General features: G+C 36.3%; 1 protein-coding gene across 1 annotated transcript in view; it reads left to right on the forward strand.

Moving 5' to 3' along the window:
* The window catches only part of IMPG2 (interphotoreceptor matrix proteoglycan 2), a 78,646-nt gene that overhangs the window by 16,711 nt on the left and 39,414 nt on the right, over nt 1–22,521 (forward strand). The window contains exons 5-9 of the mRNA XM_077774892.1: nt 5,654–5,703; nt 6,624–6,706; nt 13,615–13,776; nt 18,274–18,332; nt 19,932–19,952. Of these exons, the coding sequence (XP_077631018.1) occupies nt 5,654–5,703; nt 6,624–6,706; nt 13,615–13,776; nt 18,274–18,332; nt 19,932–19,952 (375 nt within the window). The remainder of the gene's footprint in view (nt 1–5,653; nt 5,704–6,623; nt 6,707–13,614; nt 13,777–18,273; nt 18,333–19,931; nt 19,953–22,521) is intronic.

The following is a 22,521-nucleotide window of genomic DNA, read 5'->3' on the forward strand; positions in this document are numbered from 1 at the left end:
GGACTCTGTGGTCTCACTCATTCATACAACTAACGTTACCACTGAGTCTCTCTGCTTGGGCCTGGGATGGAGCACCCGCTTAGATGTTGGGCCATGCATTTTCTTAGGTGTGGGCTCTCACCACTGAGAAGCAGAGCTTGGAAGTTCCTTGTGATTGCCATTGTACACACAAGCAGTGAACTAAGTACTCTGGAGAGTCCCACCAGTCCTAGTAATCTTCATGGTTGTAACTAATGAAAATAGTGGCACATTTTACACATCTTATCTGGAGAAGAAGTATATTAACACCTTAATACATATGACACTTAACCTGGAAGAAGTCTGAAGTTTATTGGGAAGTGGATGTTGGCAAGTTTGTAGCTTGTGGGTTATTATAAAGTGGTGGAAGGAGGCTTACCTGAAGTAGGATGGACGGTTGTAACACCATATGAGGGCGGGTGTGGCTTATGGCACATGGGGTAGCTGGAAGATTATGTAAGGTATGGTGTATGTATGTTTTGTGTATTCCTGTGTGGCTCACTTCAAGTGGGTGCAGTTTTCTTTGGTTTCCTAGCATTTCTCACAATGAAATTATGCAGAAATAAAGGAGAAATTTTGTGTTATTCACAGTTGTTTCCTACTGTGTTAATCACATTGGAACAAACTCACAAATAAGCATCATAGCAGGACTGACTGAATCACATATTTTTATTGCTAAGGTGCACTGCCTGTACTATGTATAATAAGGAACTGAAAATATTATTTACTGTTCTTAGAAAATAACGTGTACAAAAATAACAATATATGAAAATATAACTGAATATTGAGAATTTTAAAGTGTAAAGTATCTTTCCTGTGTAACTAGAACACACGACGAGGCTGGGGTGGGGTGAAAACTGCCAACCGAGGTAGTTGCTGAAAAGGGTGACTTGGGTTAGGTACCACTGGGAGTGAAATCGTGGAGTGGACTAAGGATTCACTAAGCCCATGTTTATCCAACTTGAGTTCTTTTTTTTTTTTTATATTTATTTGTTTTTGAGAGACAGAGAGAAACAGAGTGTGAGCCAGGTAATGGCACTGAGAGACACAGAATCTGAAGCAGGCTCCAGCCTCTGAGCTGTCAGCACAGAGCCAGACACAGAGCTTGAACCTGCAAACTGCGAGATCATGACCTGAGCTAAAGTCAGATCCTTAAACAACTGAGCCACCCAGGCTCCCCTATCCAACTTGAGTTCTATAGTGATCCATTATAACCCTTAATTTGCTCTTTACTTTTCTATATTCAAATTTATTTTTATGATATCTTTGAAATTACTCTTGAATTCTCTGTGTTGAGATTCTTGTGTTAGATTTTATTGCTGCTCTAGCCAATTACCATAGACTTTGGTTGTTTAAAACAACACAACTTGTCCTACAGTTACATAGCTCAGAAATCCCACATGGGTCTCAAGGTGTCGCCAGGTTTGCATTACTTTCTGGAAGCTGTAGTGGAGAATCTGTTTTTTTGCCTTTTCCAACTTCTAAAAACCACCAACAATGCTTGGCTCATGACCCCCTTCCATCTTCAAAGCTAGTAATGGCTGGTTAAGTCTTTCTCACATTTCATCACTCTGACCCCCTTCTGCCTCTTCTTCCATATTTAAGGATCCTTATGATTATGCTGGATCCATCTGGATAAACCTGGCTACCATCCCTATTTAAAGCCAGCTGATGAGCAACCTTAATTCCAACTGCTAGCCTAATCCTCCTTTGTATTTAACTTAACATACTCACAAATTCTGGGGTAAGGATGTGGAGGCCACTATTGTTCCTATCACAGTTCTTCTCTGTAATTAAAATTGCTGCTTCTATGTGAACTCTAACCCACCTGCTGACATATGCCTTGCATCAAACACTATGTTCTGCATCACTTTAAGCTTCCCTTTATGCTCCCATTGTCTTTAAAAAAAAAAAAGCATTTTTCACCTTACTTAGGACCTTACATCCAATCTTACTTCTTAAACATCTCCCTATCATTGTTTCTCTCTCTCTCGTGAGTCTTCACCTTCTCCCATTACTAAATCCTTATTAGCATTGAAACGTGCTCAAGTCTCTCTCATGTTCCCTATTTACAAAAGGCCCTCCTCCAGCACTTGTCTCCATTATAGTTGGGTATCTGGAAAGCATCTCCACTTAGCTCCAGTCAGTGCTTAACCCCCTGCCTTTTGGACTTCCTGTATGGTCTCCGTAACCAGTACAAACCCCCACCTGGGTTATGTGTTCACCAAATAGTTGTTAAATGAATAACTGAGTTTCTGCTCAATTACCCAAGTTTATTATCAGGTCTCTGGTGATATTCTCAATATAAGAACTGTTCTTTGGGATTTGATTTTGTACCTCAATTAACTTACATTTGTAATTGAGGATGCCTATCATGGATCACAAAGCAAAATATACATTTTTTAAAAGCAAATGTTTTATTCTATTTGGGACATATATATCCCTGCTTCATTACTACCCTCTGTTTTCTTTTATATTTGTTTAGTTTTTCATGTTTTTGTAATGCTTTTGCATATCATATTTCCTTTAGATTTTCATCAATACTTATGTGAAATAGGTAGGCTAGGGAGGTACTCCTGTTTTGGAGATTAAGTTCTTGAGGCCCAGAGCAACTGAGATATTTTTCTAAGGTGTACACAAAGTTAATGATACTTCTGGGACTAGCACGGAGGATTCCTGGCTCTTTTGTTGTCACGTGCTGATCACAGTTAGCAGATTAAGAGCAAAGCAGAATACAGAGAATTGTCAAGGGGAGTAGTAATCTAAATATGAAATTATGCTTGGCTTGTTTTTAAACTTATGCTCCTGGGACTATGATATCTTTTGGTACAATCTCACCTGAATTCTGATAGGATTAGGCAGTAGAGGCGAAGTAATAAATTATGCGCTGGCTGAGATGAGAATCTAGGAGGTTGTTTGCTGCTGGTATTCAGCTAAAGGTCTTAGCTGACCAACTTCAATTTTGTGGTTTGGCCTAGAAATGAGGTAGCATTTCTGTCTCCAAACTCAATACAACTCTGTGTTCTAGCTCTGTTGTGACATTTTAGGGGATCCCTGCAGGAGGCATACCTAATGAGAACATGTTGAAAGGATTCTTGTTGTTAAGTGTTTTTTGCTGTTTTTTAAAAGGAGAGTGGGAAAATGAGGGATTAAGTGTTGGAATGATTTGAATTACTGAGAGTTACCTACTTACCATCATTAAAATAATGTTAATTTGAATTCAGTAAGTGAAATCTAGTTCTACTGAAGTAAACAAACATCTCCATTGTGAATGCTTCCTTAGAGAATTAATTTAAATTAAATTAATAACTTGTTTGCTTATTTTTTTTTGGTTGCAGTATTTCTATTTTTAAATTAAAAAAATTTTAAATTGAAGTACAGATGACATACAATTTTATATATTAGTTTCAGGTTTACAACAGTCATTCAACAATTATATAATTATAAAGTGATTACTGCCATAAGTGTAGTTACCATCTGTCACCATACAAAGTTATTATTATATTATTGACTATATTTCCTATGCTTCATCCTTATCCCTCTGACTTATTTATCAGATGTAATTTTGGTCTAGGGGACAATTTGACTAAAACCATGTGAGGTCTGGCTTCTTTGCCACATCATCCCAACTTACAGTCCTAGTTACTGTGTTGTGCTTTGGACCCTCTGTCTTACTTTGACCTCTTTGTTCTCATACCTGGCTCCTCTCCATAGCTCTCCAACTTTGACTGGGTTTCGTTTCCTCTTTCTGGGACCTTACACACTGTAACTTTTCAGTCATTACGTTTATGTAGGCTGTTGTCATTACAACCAAGTGAAACCATGTTGTTTGCCCTTCTAGTCAATATGGCTCATGTAGAGGCCATGTTGTGAGGAATTAAGGTGAATGAGAGTGAGGTTTCTTAATCAAATAGACCTGTTTTACATGATAGCTTCTCCATGTCTAGCAGTTTTTAACCTCTTCTAATAACTAGTTTTCTCACATGTATAAATGGGGATATTAGTATCTTCCTGTTAAGATTATTGCCACAATTAAGTGAATTAACCACAATAAAACACTTAACACAATGCTTGATTTATGATAAATTTAGTTGTACTCATTCTTTTTTTAAATTTTTGTTTTATTTTAGGCGGAGAGAGAGAGAGAGAGAGAGAGAGTACATATGTGCATGAGTGGGGGAGAGGGGCTAAGGGAGAGTGCATGCTCATGCTTGGTGCAGAGCCCAACACAGGGCTCAATTCAATGGCCCTGGGGTCATGGCCTGAGCTGAAATCAAGAGTTGCATGCTCAACCAACTGAGCTACCCAGGTGCTCCTAGTTGTACTCATTCCTGCCGTTGTTATTATTGAAAAGGGAACTAGATACAGTTAGGAATTTTAGGTATGGCCTTGGGCCATATCAAGTCATTGTATCACCCAGAAAAAATTGCTTTATTCTTTTGGATTTCATTTTTTCATTTATACAATGAAGGTATTGGCAAGTGGTTCTGCCTGTGGACAACTGATAGTCCCTATTCAGGCCTGATTATGTTAATGTCTGTCTGAAATGCATTTGAAATCTTATTTGCTTTTAGCTCTATTCCCTGCACCCTGCGAAACCTCTTGATGCTTTCCCATCACCCAGGCCCTTTCTCCACTCATCACTCATAATAATGACTTATCCAGATGTCATATTCCTTTGGTTTTTCTAGATGACAGCTCACTGAGAAGCAATTTCCTGCAAATGCACTATAAAGTAACAAAAGTAATAGGTTTAGTGTAATTGTTTAATATTTTATTCTTTCTAGATAGTATTTTTAAAAAGCAGAAGAATCTTCATGACACTTAAAAAAATTTAGTTTCTCAAATTTTCTTTCTTTCTTTTTTTAAAAAAGATTTTTTATTTTCTAAGTAATCTCTACACACATCATGGGGCTCAAACTCACAACCCAAAGCTCAAGAGTCACACACTCCACCAACTCAGCCAGCCAAGTGCCCCAGTTTCTTAAATTTTCTACCAAAGCCTGGGAGTTTAGGGAGCATTGCACTAGTTGACTCCCCAACTCCAGTTCCAGTCATGAAATGTCTTTGAATGATCATACTTAATAACTTAATATTAGTTTTAACTTTATAGTCAACTCCACAATATAGCCATGGTTGTTTTAATATTAAAATGTTTTAAATTTTAAACTTTAGTTAAACTTTTTAAACTTTATTTTAAATTTTAATTTTAAACTTTGCTTAATTTTAGTTAATTTTAAGTTTTATTTCATGTTAGTTAATTTAAATTACCACATAAATCCAGTGACTACCGTGACAATGCCATTCTAGAGGATTAAGAGATTAGAGACAGAGATAAAGGAGTAGATAAATAAATCAAATAATTTCACATATTGACAACTGAGAAGAAATCAAACAGGGTGATAAAATAGTAAGTAGGGAAGCACTTTATATAGGATGATCCTACTTGAGTAGAAATCAATACATGTAAAATAAACTGTGAAAACTATTATTTTTTAAACCTTGTTAAATCAGTACTTGGGTTTGGGAACACTTCTTTGGAGATCTAGTGAATTCCCTTTTGGGAAATAAACCCCAAAATATATCCGCATATTTCTATCATTTTATTAATGTTAAACATTTTTTTTTAACTTAGCCCTGAATTATCATCTACACTTCCTGTTGGTGATACCCCAACATCAGGAGGTATGTTCTTGTGTGTTTATTCACTTTTTTTTTTAAATTATTTGTGGCTTAAGATGATCTTGTAAGCAAGCACACATTTAAAAAATATCACCTCACATTAAAAAATATCAGTCTTCTCTCTCCTTATATGTTGTTCAAGAGTCTCAAGAAAAAGTAATTGTGTTTTCATTTATTTTAAGGCATTATGTTGTGGGTACTTAAAGATCTTTAATTATGAAGTATAATTCAAATCAGAAAACTTCTTAAAACAAATGTATGACTTAATGAATTACATTAAGGCAAACACTCTATAACCACTGCTTCTGTCAATAGGTAGAACCTTTCTAGCTCCACTAGTTGTCATTTGTCTTGTATGAGTTTCTCAGAGTAAGGATTTTTCCGATTGCATTCTGTGGTATACTTTAACATGTTTCCTTGATTTTTGTATTTCCTATGAATTGGTAGTTGCTTTCTTTATTTTTAATTTTTTAAAAAAAGCTTTTCTTTATTTCAAATTTCAAACATATACAAAAAAATAGAATAGCACAATGAGGCCCAGCTTCAACAATGATCAATTCCTAGCCAGTCTCCAACCTTCACCCACTTTCCCTGTCTGGTAAAAGTATATTTTTTAGTATCTGTCCCTTTACTAAGTAGCTCCTTAAGGATAAAAATTTTGTCTGTATCTTAACAAATCTTGCATAGTGGCTAACCTATAGTAGGTGCTCATTAAATGCTTGTTGCATGAATGAATGAGTTGTAATTATTTTCTGTTCCAGAAAGACTCTACGCAAATATGTCTTAAGGTTAGAATGTACCAAATTTCCAGGATGAAAAACCAAATGACTTACAAGAATGGTCCTGAAGTCAGGTCATTATTTCCTGATATGATTCTGACTTAGGGACTAAATTCACGTACATGTTTTTGTTTTTCTACTTAGGTGCTGTTCTCAGTGTTCCATACCCAGGGGTGACCTCCTATGAAGGTACCTCAGAAAGCAGCAAGGAGAGGCCTGGAGAGAGTGTGAGTGATACTGTGTTTTGTTATTTAGTTTTTAACATGGAGAACAAGGGTTAAGAGAGACTTCTGTTCCACTGACAAACTTCACAAAACTTCATGTGGTTTCCTTTATGGAATTGTAGATTCTAAAACCAGTATATTAAAAAGAATCTTGAATACTGAGAATAAACTGAGGGCTGATAGGGTTGGGGGAGAGGGAAGGGGTATGATGGACATGGAGGAAGGCACTTGTTGGAATGAGCACTGGGTGTTATATGAAAACCAACTTGACAATAAACTATGAAAGAAAAAAAAAAGAATCTAAGATTCCTTGGAGAGTTGAGTCAATCTGCTTTTGCAAGAGAGAGCTTCCAGTTGTAAATGAAATGACTTGTGCATGGGGAATTGTCGTCATCGCAAACTCATTGTCTCTTGTGGGCTTTGTAACATAATTTACTGTCATTTGCCTGTGTTCTTCTATCACATAGTAGATCAGGACTTAGCCTTCTCTTCTTCAGAGGAAAAGGTTGTAGGTTTTATGTAGTTGAAAAATCAAGAAATACCATGCTTTTTAAATGCATCATTATTAACAGTAACCTGTCCATGAAACAATATTAAGTTTCCTTTCTATAACATTCAGTTTTAAAAAGAAAGTACACAGGCTACCCCGGAAGATAGAAATATTTTGTTAGAAATTTTGTCAACTATGAATTTTTAAAATTTAGGGGTTCGTAAATCTTAGATTACTTAATACAGTGCAAACTCTGATTGAACATATTCACTAGAAAGATGCAGTTTAGTTGCCTTGAACATTTTCTTCCCAACTTCGTCATTTAGCTTCTGTGAAATCAGGTTAAGTCACTCCACTCTGCCTCCCTACCTTCCCTCTCACTGAACAAAGCTGGTAGTAGTACGGAATCCCTGAGTAGATTCCTGATTCAATGCATTTACTCTCTGTACAACTTTATCCAGACTAGATGGTGCTGGGAAATACTGTCATTCGATAAATATTTGTGAATGAATGAATAAAAAGTGATAACCATGGTTCTGAACTTGAAGCACAATAGTTTAGGTCTGGGAACAATTTATAGAATGAGATAGAATTCCCTATAATAAAAATGAAGGAATTATATATAAGTGGAACATCGATATCTAAAAGAGAGGATAATTTCAAGCTAATTTATAGAATCAGTAAGAAAACAAAGCAGTATAAAGATACCTAACAAGAATTAGATCCCTGTACCTCTAGTTCAAAATGAAACCTAAAGTTATTTTCATTTTTCTCCTAATACATTTTCCATCTACTGTTTTAGAAATTATATACTTTGTTTTGTTAGTAGTTACCCTATTACATAATATGTAATGTATTATTATGTATATTTTTGAAACATAACATATATAAAATATATATTCTATAAATTACTCCATAAATTATAATGTATAATCTAGTAAATTTTAAATTTTGCAAAATCTTGATCCTTATCTTGAACAATGGGGAAAGACTAGAACATTGTTATTCAAATAATCCTTTACTGATTTATATTCTATTTTGAAATAGTTTTGTTATTTCTTTCTCTTTTAGTTCTCTTTTTAATCCCACGAATTAGACAGTATTATATTTGTTTTACATAAAATTTGTTTACATTTACCTGGATGTTTATTATTTTATTTTCATAAAATTCTTTTTGTGTATTAAAAATTTTTTAATTTTATTCATTTTTGAGAGAGAGAGAGAGAGAGAAAGTGAGAGAGCCCACAAGTGAGGGAAGGGCAGATTGAGGGGGAGACAGAAGATCCCAATCAGGATCCTAGCTGTCAGCACAAAGCCAGATGTGAGGCTTGAATCTACAAACCATGAGATCATGACCTAAACCAAAATCAAGAGTCAGATGCTCAACCAACTGAGGCACCCAGGTTCCCCTCTTTTTGTGCATTTGAGACCTTCCTTCTAGGATAATTATCTTTTTGAAATATATGCTTCTAATAATACCTTTGTCAGAATCTCTCATTGGTTCATTTTAAGATTTTGCTTGTCTGAAAATTTCTTTATTTCCTTATTCTAGAAATTTTAAAAAAAATGTTTATTTATTTATTGAGAGAGAGAGTACATGCACACATGCACACATGGGGGAGGGGCAGAGAGAGAGAGAGAAAAGGAGAGAGAATCCCAAGCAGGCTCCATGCTGTCAGCACAGAGCCCCATGTGGGGCTCAATCTCAGGGACTCTGAGATCATGACCTTAGCTGAAATCAAGAGTTGGATGCTTAACAACTGAGCCATCCAGCCAGCTGCCCCTCGAAATAAATTTGAAATCTGTATTAAATTCTAGATTGAGGGTTTTTTGTTTGTTTGTTTGTTTGGTTTGGTTTTTTTGGTCAAGGTCTTATTTCATTATATTCTAATTTTTATTGTTACTACTGAGAACTCAACTATCAATTTAGCTGTTCTTCACTTTAGTTGTATTCCCTCTGATTGTTTCCTTTGTCTACTTTTAAGATATATGTCTGTCTCTTCTCTGTATATCTCTGTTTATGTACATCTAATAATAAGTAACAGCTGAAAATTTCTCAGAATTTATGATAGACCTAAGGCAAGCAAAATAAATAAACATGCTCCTATATTCATTTTTGTGAATCTGCAGAATCCCAAATACTATATATAATACACACTACCTACATATATACAGTACTTACATATACTTTTACATATAAGTATAAAAGTATACATATTTTAAGTCTGTTATGTATATATAGTAGTATATTATATGGTATTTGGCATTCTACAATTTCACAAATATGGGTATAGGAGAAATTCTCTGCTATTATCTCATATGTTTGAACCTCTGACCTCCTCATTTTATCTCTCATGTTTGTTTGTTTTTAAAGTGTATTTATTTATTTTGAGAGAGAGAGGGTGGGGGAGGGGCAGAGAGAGAAGGAGAGAGAGAGAATCCCAAGCAGGCTTTGCACTGTCGGCACAGAGCCTAACGTGGGGCTCGGGTCCACAAACTGTGAGATCATGACCTGAGCCAAAATCAAGAGTTGGACGGTTAACTGAGCCACCCAGGTGCCCCTATGCCTCATGTTTGTTAACCACTCCTTAATAATTTTCTTTCTTTGTCTCTCTGTATTGGATCAGATATGTCATCCAGTTTACTAATTCTTCCTCCAGCCTAGTTTAATTCGTTGTTCAAATTGTCCATTGAGTTTTTAGAATCCTTGCTTTAAATGGGAGTCTTTTTAAAATATTTATTTTATTAAAATTTTAAAAACCGTTTATTTGTTTTTGAGCGAGAGGGCATAAACAGGGGAGGGGCAGAGAGAGACAGGGACAAAGGATTTGAAGCTGACAGGAGAAAGCTCGATGCACAGCTCCATTTCACAAACCGTGATATCATGACCTGAGCTAAAGTCAGACACTTAACAGACTGAGCTGCCCAGGTGCCCTGAGTCCTTTTTTTTCAAATTGAAGTATAGTTGACACACAATATTACATTAGTTTTAGGTGCATGACATAGTAATTTGATAAGTTTGCACTTAATCTATGCTTACCAGAAGTGTAGCTGTAAGCTACATTATGTGGGAGTCTTTGATCTGACCTTTCAAAATGTACAGTCCTTTTACCTTTTATCCTATCCTTTTGTGGTATTTAAAACTAAAGTCTGGGTTACAAAGGATCAGCAGATATACCATGTACTCACACAACACTGATTCAACTCTCTTGAGTTTTCTAACCTGTTTTTCTTGACCTGTTGAGATTTCCTTTACTTTCTTGCAAACTACTTTTGCATTAAACATTAAAAAATATTTTTTTCAGCACTTTAGACATTCTCTAGCAGCAAGATTACTAAGGATATTTCTTTTGTAATAATACTGGAAATGGAAGTTTCTGTCCAATTTTAGCAAGATAAAGTTTAATACAGAAAAATGTAAAATTTTGTGTAAAATTACATAAGAATAAAAGTTCTTATTGATGTTAGTTTCTATATGAATAAGCAGAATGATGCAGTTTCTAGGGGGGAACTAGTAAAAACTAGTGTAATGGTAGGTTGCGTTAATAAAAATATAGAATCTCTTATAAGATAGGTGGTATCCGGTCATATTTTAATTGATCAGATCTCACTTGTGTATACCACACTCTAAGGAAGAGCCTGAGAAATGCCTGGAGGAGCAAAGCTGAAGAAGTCAGGGAAGTCATGATTCCTGCCTGTACTTATTTGAAGGGCCTTCTGGTGACTACAGTTTTTATATATGTCCCAGATTACAGAACTGAGATCAGTGGTGGAGCTTATAGGAAAATATATTCAGGCTTAATATTAAGAATTTTGAATGGAAGTGGGTGAAATGGGTGACAGGGGTCAAAATGTACAAATTTCTAGTTATAAAATGTATAGGTCATTATGATGTAGGGTACATCATAGTAACTATAGTTAATAATACTGTAGTGCTTATTTGAAAGTAGTTAGGAGAGTGGATCTTGAAAGTACTCATCACAAAAAAATTTTCTAACTGTGTATGGTGATGGATGTTAACTGGACTTACTGTGATGATCATTTTGCAAACATATAAATATTGAATCATTACATTGTGTACCTGAAAGTAATATATGTTTATTATGTATCAGTTATACCTTAAGAAAGATGCCAAAAAATATATAAGTGCCTGATATGTGCCACTTACTGTTTTAGGAGGCGTACTGATAAGTAAACATGCACTATAAGCCCTGTGTGATATGCACTGTGATAGGGCAAATGCAGAATGAAATAGAGCATTAGGAGCACTGGGTCAGTTTTGAAGGGGCAGTTCTGAGAAATTTTCTGGTGGGGGTGAGCTGAACTAATGGTGAATAGTACTTACCAGAAGAAGAGAAAGGTCTGAACGGTCTTGGCCTGAGGTCTCAAAGCAAAGGGAGTAACACTGCTTAGGTCTGAGAAGAGAAAATTAGCCCATTCCTTGGTCTGTAAATAGGAATTTAACATGGCTAGAGTAGATAGTGAAAGTAGGAGGGGAGGAAGATGAGGCTGGAAAAGGGAAGCAGCAACCAAGTTGTAAAGGGCAAAGAAGAAAGAAAAAAAAATTAAAGAACTTTCCAACCATGAGAGCTTTTTAATTTGAAATGTAATGGTCTATCTTTGAAAATCGTGACTCTTTCTCATCAGAGACATTTTTTTCTTTCGTAGTTTATTGTCAAGTTGGTTTCCATATAACATCCAGTGCTCATCCCAACAAGTGCCCTCCTCCATGCCCATCATCCCCTTTCCTCTCCCCCACCCCCATCAGCCCACAGTTTCTTCTCCACATTCAAGAGTCTCATCAGAGACGTTTAAACTGAGTATGAGCAGCCATTTGTCAGGGATATTGTAGAGAGAATTCAAGCATCACAAAGGATGGTAGGATCATTGAGATTCTTTCCTGTTCTGAGGTTTTGAAGGTCTGATGATATGATCTATCAATGATGAAAAATGATAGACTGAAGCAAAGCCTCTGGAGTGTCTTCCTGACTCTGCCATTGAGTTGCTGTGAGCCCTTTGGCTAGGCATTCTTCCATTCCAACCCCTCTTCTTGTGTATCAAAATGGAGGGACTTGGATGAGCTCAAGTAGATCTGCCATGTAGCAGTTATTACTATACCATTCTAGTAATGATATTTTCCCCCTCATTCTTTCTACATTTGTTAATTGGAATTCTTCTGTAAGACACTATTGTCAACTTTCATTTATTTATTAAATTATCTATTTCTATCCATATGGACTCATGGGTATTTACTTTATTCTTTGGATTATAATCCGTTATTTTTTTATTGTTCATATTATTACAGCGTTGGCCACTGGAAGAGCTGGATTTTACTGTTACAGAATAGAAAAGGTTTATTGATACTGTTTCAGATTCCACATAGCAACTAATCTTTAAGTAATTACTACTTGTTGAGTTTGGTGTAGAATCTAAAAAGAACCTCTGTAATTTTGAAAAGGCTATTAATATATTCCCCCCTTCCTAGGGCTCCTGAATGTCTCATTTGGTTAAGCATCTGACTCTTGATTTCGGCTCAGGTAATGATCTCAGCATTGATGAGATCGAGCCCCACGTCAGGCTCTGTGCTGACAGTGGCTCCTGATTGGGATTATCTTTCTCTCTCTGCCCTTCCCCACTTGCGTATGCACTCTCTCTTGCATGCCTATGTGAGCTCTTTCTCTCACAAAATAAATAAATAAATAAATAAACATTCAAAATCTATCTCTATATTTCTCCCTTTCTTAATACTTTTCTTCATGTACTTCAACTAAAACAACATAGTGCTACTGATTGAATGTAGAAGTAGATATGAGAATCTACTGTCTTCTTATTAAGCCAACCAAATTAAAGAATATGTAAAAATATAAACAATGTAAGGTGTTCATTTTTTATTTTGCAAAATATGTTATTACTTTTTAAAATGTAAGGAGTTTATTATTTTTAAATGAATTAACAAATATTTAAAATTTTTCTCTTTTAATTTTTTGTTTGGTAAATATCTATAGATATAGTCCAAAAAACCTAACTTCTTTGTGTTTCTTAATGATTTTTAAGAGTTTCAAAGGACCCTAAGACCAAAAAAAATTGAGAACAAGTCTTCTAGGCTATTTTTAGATGATAATACTCGTATAGTCAACTCTTTAACTCACAGATGGTCAACTTTGGTGGTTATCTGTGAAAATTTTTCTGTCTTTCCCTAAAGCAGTCATTGTGTGTTCAAAGGAATGTGGAAATGCGCAGTAATTTTAATATTAACCTATGTCTTAAAGTCTACCCAATTAGTTCCAAAGTCAAATACTGTATAAAAGGCCATCATTAGCAGTTTCTTTTGGCACAGTGTCTGATATATACCAATCAGTAGATATTTGTTGATTACATAAGTAAACATTGACATTTCTTGGATTTTTCTCTAAAAATCCAGATTAGCAATGAAATTGAGACTGTCATTGAAGAAACCACAAAACCAGCAACTGAGCAGATTGCAGAATTCAGTATCCACCTTTTGGGAGAGCAATACAGGGAAGAACTACAGGATCCCTCCAACATCTACCACCAGCACCTTGTAGAAGAGTTTATTTCTGAGGTGGGTGATTTTTTGGTTTCCTTCCTTTCTTCCCTCCTTCCCTCCTTCCCTCCTTCCCTCCCTCCCTCCCTCCCTCCCTTCCTTCCTTCCTTCCTTCCTTCCTTCCGTGACATTTTGCTGGGGTTGTAAATTTCCCATATTCACTAGACTGGTTAAAGGTAGGTGAAGGAATCAAGCTCTTCTGCTTGGTTCAGAGGACTGTAACTTAGCCACTCCTTCAGAAAATTCTGTAAAAAGATCACAGAAAGATAGATGAATTATTAAATTGAAGCAAAATCTCTCACACCTTTGCCATCTGCTAACAAATAAATACTATTTCCAAATTTTTCCTTTTCAGTGGCCTGGTTTTAACTAGACATAGTTGGAGAAATGAGTACCTTTGAGAAACTACATACATTGTGTTGTTTTTCTTGAAGGAACATTAAATTTANCTTTAAATGTCATCTTTAATATTCTTTTTCTAAATTAAAAAAATGTGGGGCAGTTAACACATGGGTAGTATACAATGCCAAGTCCAAAAGGACAAAAGAGTATCCAGTGAAAAGTAAATTTCCTTATCTCTGTTTCTTGGTTGGAGGTATTTTTACTTATTTTTTATTTTTTTTTAATGTTTATTTATTTTCGAGAGAGAGAGCATGAGTGGGGGAGGGGCAGAGAGAGAGAGGGATACCAAATATCCCAAGTGGGCTACCTCCTGATAGCAGAGAGACCGATGTGGGACTTGAACCCATGAATTGTGAGATTATGACCTGAGCTGAAGTCAGACACTTAACCAACTGAGTCACCCAGGTGCCCCTGTTGGAGATATTTTTTAAAAGGTCTTTTTTGTCTTTTTTTTTAAGTTTTCTTTAAATGTTTACTTATTTTTGAGAGAGACAGAGACAGAGTGTGAGTGGGGGAGGGGCAGACAGAGAGGGAAGCAGAATCTGAAGCAGGCTCCAGGCTCTCAGCTGTCAGCGCAGAGCCTGAGGCAGGGCTCGAACTCATGAACCACACGATCGTGACCTGAGTGGAAGTCAGATGCTTAACTGACTGAGCCACCCAGGCGCCCCAAAAAGGCCTTTCTTTAAAGAATCATGCATTAGACTATCCTGCAACTTTACTTTCTGGCAGAACTCTATACAGGACTTGAACTCAAGATTCTTTCAGTTAAAAATTATCCATACTTGGCCCCCTTCTTGTGTACATTTTCTCTTGTGTGGTGAGGCATTGAGTGCCCATCTCCCCTCTCTGTCCATTGACAGAGCACATAATTCCTTCCTGTTTATTTCTTTTCCATTCTCTCTTGATGGGGTTCTCCTTGCCCAGGTTTTTCAATTCCATTACCTTGGACTTGTTTCCTTCCCTAGACACTGTGTCTGGATGAGAAAAAGAAATATGCATCTCTCAGCCAAACAGCATCATTGTAGCCATCAGACATGGGGAGTGGAAGCCAGACGATTAATTTTCCTAGCTGTGTGGCCAAGTTGCAAGGCTGTATGGTATGTGGAAGAAATGTCAGCCAGGCCAGTGGCCACCTGGCATCAGATAGTGTCTTGGATCAGCTGTCTGGTTCTCTCTGCTCTTGGAGTAAGGAACCTTAATAAGCCTGAGTGTTTAGATAAACAATTGCACTGAATGACTGCATATTTAGAGGAAGTCTAATAAACATTTTGAAAAACATCTCCCGCAGAGACTTTATGAGGTACATAGCTCTTGGCTTGAGGTGATTTGGGGGTGATGAATGGTCTAGGCCTACCATGAAATGGTTTCTTCTCTGGCCAATCTCTATAGCCTCATACCCTTAAACCTGTAATGAAATGCCTACCAACAGCCACTTCTTTGTATAAAACAGCAGAGTCAGAGGTTGTGTCTCTGAAAGGCTCTGCCACTGTGTGTGCTGCAAATTGAAGGGGGCCCCTCTAGCTTTCTCCCTTTAGGGCACAGTCACAGGGATCACTTCTTTAATACTATTTCCTAGGTAATAATGTGGTAAGACATACAGGGAAAAAGAAAGCCTGCTTAAAGAGGATTGAGGTTCAGGAGCTATTGCTTTTTTTTTTTTTTTTCTTTATGAGAAGAGTAAGATAAGCATAGGATAACATCAAGTATGATATCAGAGAGAAAAAGGTCAGCACGATAGGCTTGGGAGCATTGGTACCTGAAGATAGCCACAGTACCAACACAGTGTCCTTGCATCGTGCCTTATGTTCTGCAGGCTGCTTGGTCTGTTGGCTCGCAGCAACCATGGGAGTAAACATCTCCATTTCACACATGAGGCTCAGTAGGCTGAGTAAATTGTTCATTTCAACCTCTAGGAGTAGAAGGGAAAATCAAATCTCCTTCTTCCCTTCAAAGTGTTCTTTCCTTTATACCATATAGATTCCCTTAATTTTAATTCAAGTGAGGAGTTAAGGTGAGCTTTCCAGGTTTCCCAGTTCTGGTCCCGATTCTATAACATTCTTACCATGAAGCAAGGGGAAGAAGAAGAGGCATGAAATTCATTGGGAAGAATATGGGCTTTGGTGTTAGAAAGATTTGGGGTTGAATAAATTCTGATTTATTCAAATGCATGACCCTGGGTAAGGTGGTTGACATCTCATTTTTCTCCTCTATAAAATGGGGAAAATATGTATCTCTTGGCATTATTGCAAGGATTAGAAGCACCGTGCACATAGAAGTCATTCAATAAACTGTACCCATTATTAATCCTGATGTTACTAAAGTGGGATGATTCTTTCACCTGGACACCTATATGATAGCTAATTAGATGTGATGAATTAGAATACTTGTGTGTGGTTAGACTCGAGATGGCAAAGCCCCCAGTGAGATGGGTCTAGTGATAATAATAATAACATACAGTTGTATTGCATTTTGCAGTTAATGGAGCACTTTCAGGTACATTCATGTTAATCTTATGAAAACCGACATGGTTGATGGGCAGGGCACTATTAGTTCTATAAAATAAGGCACTTACATTGCCAGCAGAAACAATTGACACTAACTCATTTTTGAATTCCTATCCTGTGGATTCCATCTCCACTTTCATTCCAAGAGAATTATGGTACTTCTGTCTTTCCTCTAAGGGAATAAAACAAGACAAATTATTATAGCCAAAGAGTTACATGGGTTTGGATTCTTTATCCTTAAGGCGTTAAGGTCATCAGCAAACCATGATTTTTTAAAAATCCCACTCTCCCAATTTTATCAAGATTTGGCTTTAAAAGCAAATGCCCAGAGATGTCTCCAAAGTCCATTAATAACTTCCTTCCCTTGTTCTGGTGTTGGCTCCATTGTGACTTATCTGGTGAGATGGTCACCTTCTGAAATCTGGGTTAAATGTTCAATTTGTTAAAATACGTATTTATGCATGCCCTGACTATTTTTAGGTTTTTAGTTCAGTTAGCATTCTTTCCCACCCTCTATTCACTAAACTTATATTGATTTACATGGCTGGATTTTAAAGATCTCCTTAGTTCCTGTAGACATAATGCTCTTAAGCTGATCTTTTGACCAGTTAAGTTACCTGGTCACTGCTTTGCAATCTCCATGACAGTCAACAGGGTTTCTCTCTCTTCTGGGGACTGAGCTTCAACTCATGGACAATTTTCTTTCTTTCTTTCTTTCTTTCTTTCTTTCTTTCTTTCTTTCTTTCTTTCTTTCTTTCTTTCTTTCTGTTTATCGTCGAGTTGGTTTCCATATAACACCCAGTGCTCATCCCCACAAGTGCCCTCCTCCATGCCCATCACCCCCCACCCCACACCCATCAGTGAACAATTTTCTAATGTTGATTGTGTTCACAGTTCCCTCATGTTGTAGGAACAGGAAACAGATGCCATCAGAAACTTGACACTGAAAGAAAATGAACACTTTACTGTTTATGAGTGTGTATGCTGCACCAGATTTCTAATCCAAACAATTACATTTAAAAATGCTATTCTGGGGGTGCCCGGGTGGCTAAGTCAGTTAAGTGTCTGATTTTGGCACAGGTCAGATCTCACAGTTCGTGGGTTCAAGCCCAGAGTCGGGCTCTGTGCTGATAGCTCAGAGCCTGGATCCTGCTTCGGATTCTGTGTATCCCTCTCTCTCCCTCTTTGCCCCTCTGCCACTCATACTCAGTCTCTTTCTCTCAAAAATAAATAAACATTAAAATACTTTTAAGAAATGCTATTCTAGCTTTTTTTTGGAAACTAATGCTTTTATCTACATTTAATCCCACAAGGGTAAAAATAATGTTTTATCAACAAGAAGTTGCTTTTCATAATTTGGAAAGAAATCAATATTAAAGCACATCAAAACCTTAATGTAAAAGAAAAATGTGGCAGTGTTAAGAACTATTTTCTAACATTGTTAACTATTTTAGTTTTCTTATGTAACTTTCCACTGTGTATCTGTATACATGTACAAGCTCCTACTAGTTATAAACAGTGCACTTTATATTCAACTCTTAAAGCAGTATTTTATATGTACAATTTCACATTTCTACATAGCTATAAATTTTATTTTTATTTTTAATAGGTTGAAAGTGCATTTACTGGGTTACCAGGCTATAAGGACATCCATGTACTTGACTTTAGGTAAGTCGACTCTAAAATTGTACTTGTTCAGTAGCACTCTTTATTTCAATGTAGTATCTCTTTACAGCTCTTACGCTTAACTCCCATGCTAGCATTCTTAGGGCTTGGGGCATTTGGAGTATGGCTGTGGCCCAGCTGTTGGATGTAGGGGAACATGAATAGAGATACTGTATAACATCACAGCAAAATTAATAGTGCCAACATCTTAACCTTGGCATACTCTCTTGTCACAACTTCTGGGTTTACCAGTAATAACAGCAAGTGCTTACATGGCATTTACAGTGTGCCAGGATTCATATCTATGTTAACCTCATTTATTCCCAACAGCCCTGCTTTGAGATAGTTATTATTATCCTCCTTCATTTTTTTCTAATAAGGACTCCAGAGAACAGGGAATTTCAGTAATTTACCCAAAGACACTCAGGTGGTTGTCTGTACAAGGGAGAGGCCATGACCAGTCTCCCCAGTTCAACCTTCACACTTTTCACAGAATACTGCCTCTAGTTGTGACCAAAGCCCCTATGAGAACCTAAGAATATGAGGCCTTTGAAGACCCCTCTCTCATGTGATCTCAAAGGCAACATGACCTTGCAGCCAACTTCGCTGGGTTCAAACCTTAATTTGCACTCTTGGTCAGATGATTTTAGATAAATTACCAAGTTTCAATGTCTCATTTGTATAAAAAAGATAATTTACTATTAATTCTGCTGTATTAGAAATACTCTGAGTAAATTATATAACTTCTTTGTTCCTCAGTTTCTTTACCTGTAAAATGGAGATTCTAATGGCTGTTAATAATCTTAATGAGGATTAAATGAATTAATTTCTGTAAAACAATTAGCACAGTTTTCTGCCATATGGGAAGTTCTATTAAGTGTCTGTTATATAAAATTAATAAATATTAAAGGCTGTTCAATATCCTGTAGGTTAGTCAGACCTGATCTTTCCCAATCCCTTAGCACTTTTCTGTATAACATCTGATTTTTTTCTCATTGATTTTAAACTACATAACTCATTATGTTTCCTAATTTTGTTAATGCCAACAACTGCAGTCCTCTGCTGATCTACTAAAAAATACTTATTTAGAAAGAGAAAGACTTATGAGTGGTTTAAAAAGTATTTTTTTAAAGTAGTTTATTGTCAAGTTGGTTTCCATATAACACCCAGTGCTCATCCCCACAAGTGCCCTCCTCCATGCCCATCACCCCCTTTTCCCTCTCCCCCACACCCATCTACCCTCAGTTTGTTCTCAGTATTCACGAGTCTCTCATGGTTTGCCTCTCTTCCTCTCCCCAACTATTTTTCCCCTTCTTCTCCCCCATGGTCCTCCGTTAAGTTCCTCCTAATCCTCCTATACGTGCAAATATTTTAAATACAGTTTAAAGACAGTAAATATTATCATTTTAAAAATAGAATCTTCTCTCTCCCTTTGTCCACTTCCTTCAGTCTATAGGAACTTGTCAGCAACTGATACTAATAAGCATTTTGACTTAAGGAAATATCTTAGAGGAAGTATATTAAGAACTTGAATTTTGATGAATGATGTGACAGTTATAACTGTCTTAAACTCTACTTAACACTTTCAATTTTTATTTTCAGGTCCCCCAAGGAAAATGGCAGGTAGAGTACTTTTTGGCACTTTTTATACTGTTCACTGATTGAAAAGGCAGTTTAGAAAATATGGTATGCTATATTTTCAATATGGAATAACTTCCAATATTAGTGTCCAATATTCCAATATTAGTGTCCAATATTAGTGTCCATCCCCTTACAGATCAGGGGTTGGCAAACTTTTTCACTTAAGGGTCAGGTAGTAAATATTTTAAGCTTTTCAGGCCATATGTTCTCTGTTGCAACTACTTAACTCAGCCATCAGATGAATGTAGATATTGGTAATACACTGAAAATGAATGAGCATGCCTACATTCCAGTAAAACTTAATTTATGGAAACTGAAATATGATTTCATGTAATATTCACATGTCATAAAATATTCTTGTTTTGATTTTTTTTTCATTTAAAAATATAAAATCCATTAATTGATGGACACTGGGCTGGATTTAGCTCACAGGCTGTAGTTTACAGACCCATGCCATACACTGTTGACTGTCATGANCCCCTGTCATGAACTTTTAAATGTTGAGTTATACTTAATTAAAATAGGAATGAAAACTGCCATTAATGTAAGCAGTTTCAAGTATACTGTCATTCAATAACATAATCAAGTGTCACTTTAAGTGGTAAATGAAGGGGAGAAAGCTAATCTCTATAATAGTTCATTTGCAAAAACAGTTGCTCTCTAGAATTTCTTAGAAGAAGCATATAAAAGTATAGTCAAATACCCATTGTGGTAGTTGATTGTCATTTTTTTGCCTTTGGATTCAAATTTATTTAAAATTCATTTTCTCAGGGTGCCTGGGTGGCTCAGTCGGTTGAGCGACTAACTTTGGTTCAGGTCACAGCTTCACAGTTCTTGAGTTCAAGCCCCACATCCGGCTCTCTGCTTTCAGTGCAGAGCCTGCTTTAGATCTTCTGTCCCTCTTTCTCTCTGCACCACCCCTGCTCATGCTTTCTCTCTAAAAAATAAATAAACATTAAAAAAACTCATTTTCTCTTGCAAAATTGATAAGTATAATAGAAAATTTATGAAGCAAATTTATGGGTTATTATGGGCATGTTTAGACATACAGTAATACTCCATTGTAATATTTTATATCTGAAAAGAGTTTTCTTACTTCTTCATTTAGTGTCAATTTGTTATTTGTATGTTTCATGCCTGTGGTGATATCTCTGGTCCTTTGTAGTATTTGCTGCTTTCCACTCACAGAGTCCCCCTTAGGATCTCCTGCAGGTCTGCTTTAGTGATCATGAGGTCCTTCAGTTTTGTTTGTCTGGGAAAACCTTTATCTCTCCTTCTATTCTGGGTGACAGCCTTGCTGGATAAATGATTCCTGGCTACATACTTTTCCTATTCAGCACATTAAATATTTATTCTCCTTCTGGAGGTGAGAATATTTTGCCCAAGACAAACTGATTTGCCATAAGTTATATGACTAGGAGGTATCAGATATTTTGACCAAGGTAATCACAATTTTGGTTTCTATACTCTTTTTCTATGTAAATTGTTCTGTGTGTATATATTATAGGTATATGTGTTGATGGTCAGTTCTCAACCAGAGGGCCTGATCACTTAATTGTTGCCCTCTTGGCTTCATTAGAATATGAAAACAACCCAAACTCTCATGTTAACCCTATGACCAAAAGACTGGTATCCAGTTACTGAGTACTAAGTCCTCAATAGGGACACAGACAACAATATGAAGCCTTTAGATTATGATAGAATTGTTAAACTAGGTACAGTTTCTAAAATTGTTCAATATTGTCAGATATTAGCCACTTGATAGAATTTATTCATAACTTTTTGTTATACTTGTGTTCTGACCTGTGTATGAATGAATGTATGGCACAGAAATAGTCCATTTATATAATATATAACCTCTATCTTTCTCTTGCTCCATAAGCATTTATATGCATATGAAATTTTCTGTTTGCTTTGTACTTGTCTCAAGGTTCACATATTATTTTAAGTTAGCAGATTACCCATTTGAAGTGAATTAATAATATATCTGCTTGGTATACTTCAAAACTTCAGCTCCAGGCTTTGTAAGTGTGTCCCTTCTTTGTAATAGAAGAGATTTTATAAAGGATGTCTGAGTTTCTCTGAAATATGTTTATTTTGGTTGATCTTAATGAGAGGTGATACTATTATTTTTTTCCTCTTTAAAATCTGTGCATGTTAAACAGCCAATCAGGGCATTTGAGGTAAGAGAGTAAGAAAAGGTAAATTTCATCTCCACATGATTGATACTTCTGGAAATAGGTGTCAGACAGAGAAACTTCCTCTATATAGCATAAGCTGTTTCAGTCTAGTTTAGAAGATAAAAGATGGTGATACAGTGGTGGTTGGTTAACTCAGAGGTTCTGTGTGTGGAGAGCCAGCACTGCTTTCTTCAATCAGATAACATTTTGTCTTCCAGTGTGCATGCTGCTTCTTATGTGCTTCCTTGGCCTCTGGGCTTTCTTTTTTTCTGTCCCTCATCCTGAGATGTCTCTCTACTACATTTACCATATCAGAACTCAGTCTGTTTTGGATCATAGTGACATTCTCAGTTCTGAGAGTAGAAGGTTTC

This window comes from Crocuta crocuta, unplaced genomic scaffold (genome assembly GCF_008692635.1).
Source record: "Crocuta crocuta isolate KB4526 unplaced genomic scaffold, BGI_CrCroc_1.0 scaffold6, whole genome shotgun sequence".
Classification (NCBI taxonomy): Eukaryota; Metazoa; Chordata; class Mammalia; order Carnivora; family Hyaenidae; genus Crocuta; species Crocuta crocuta.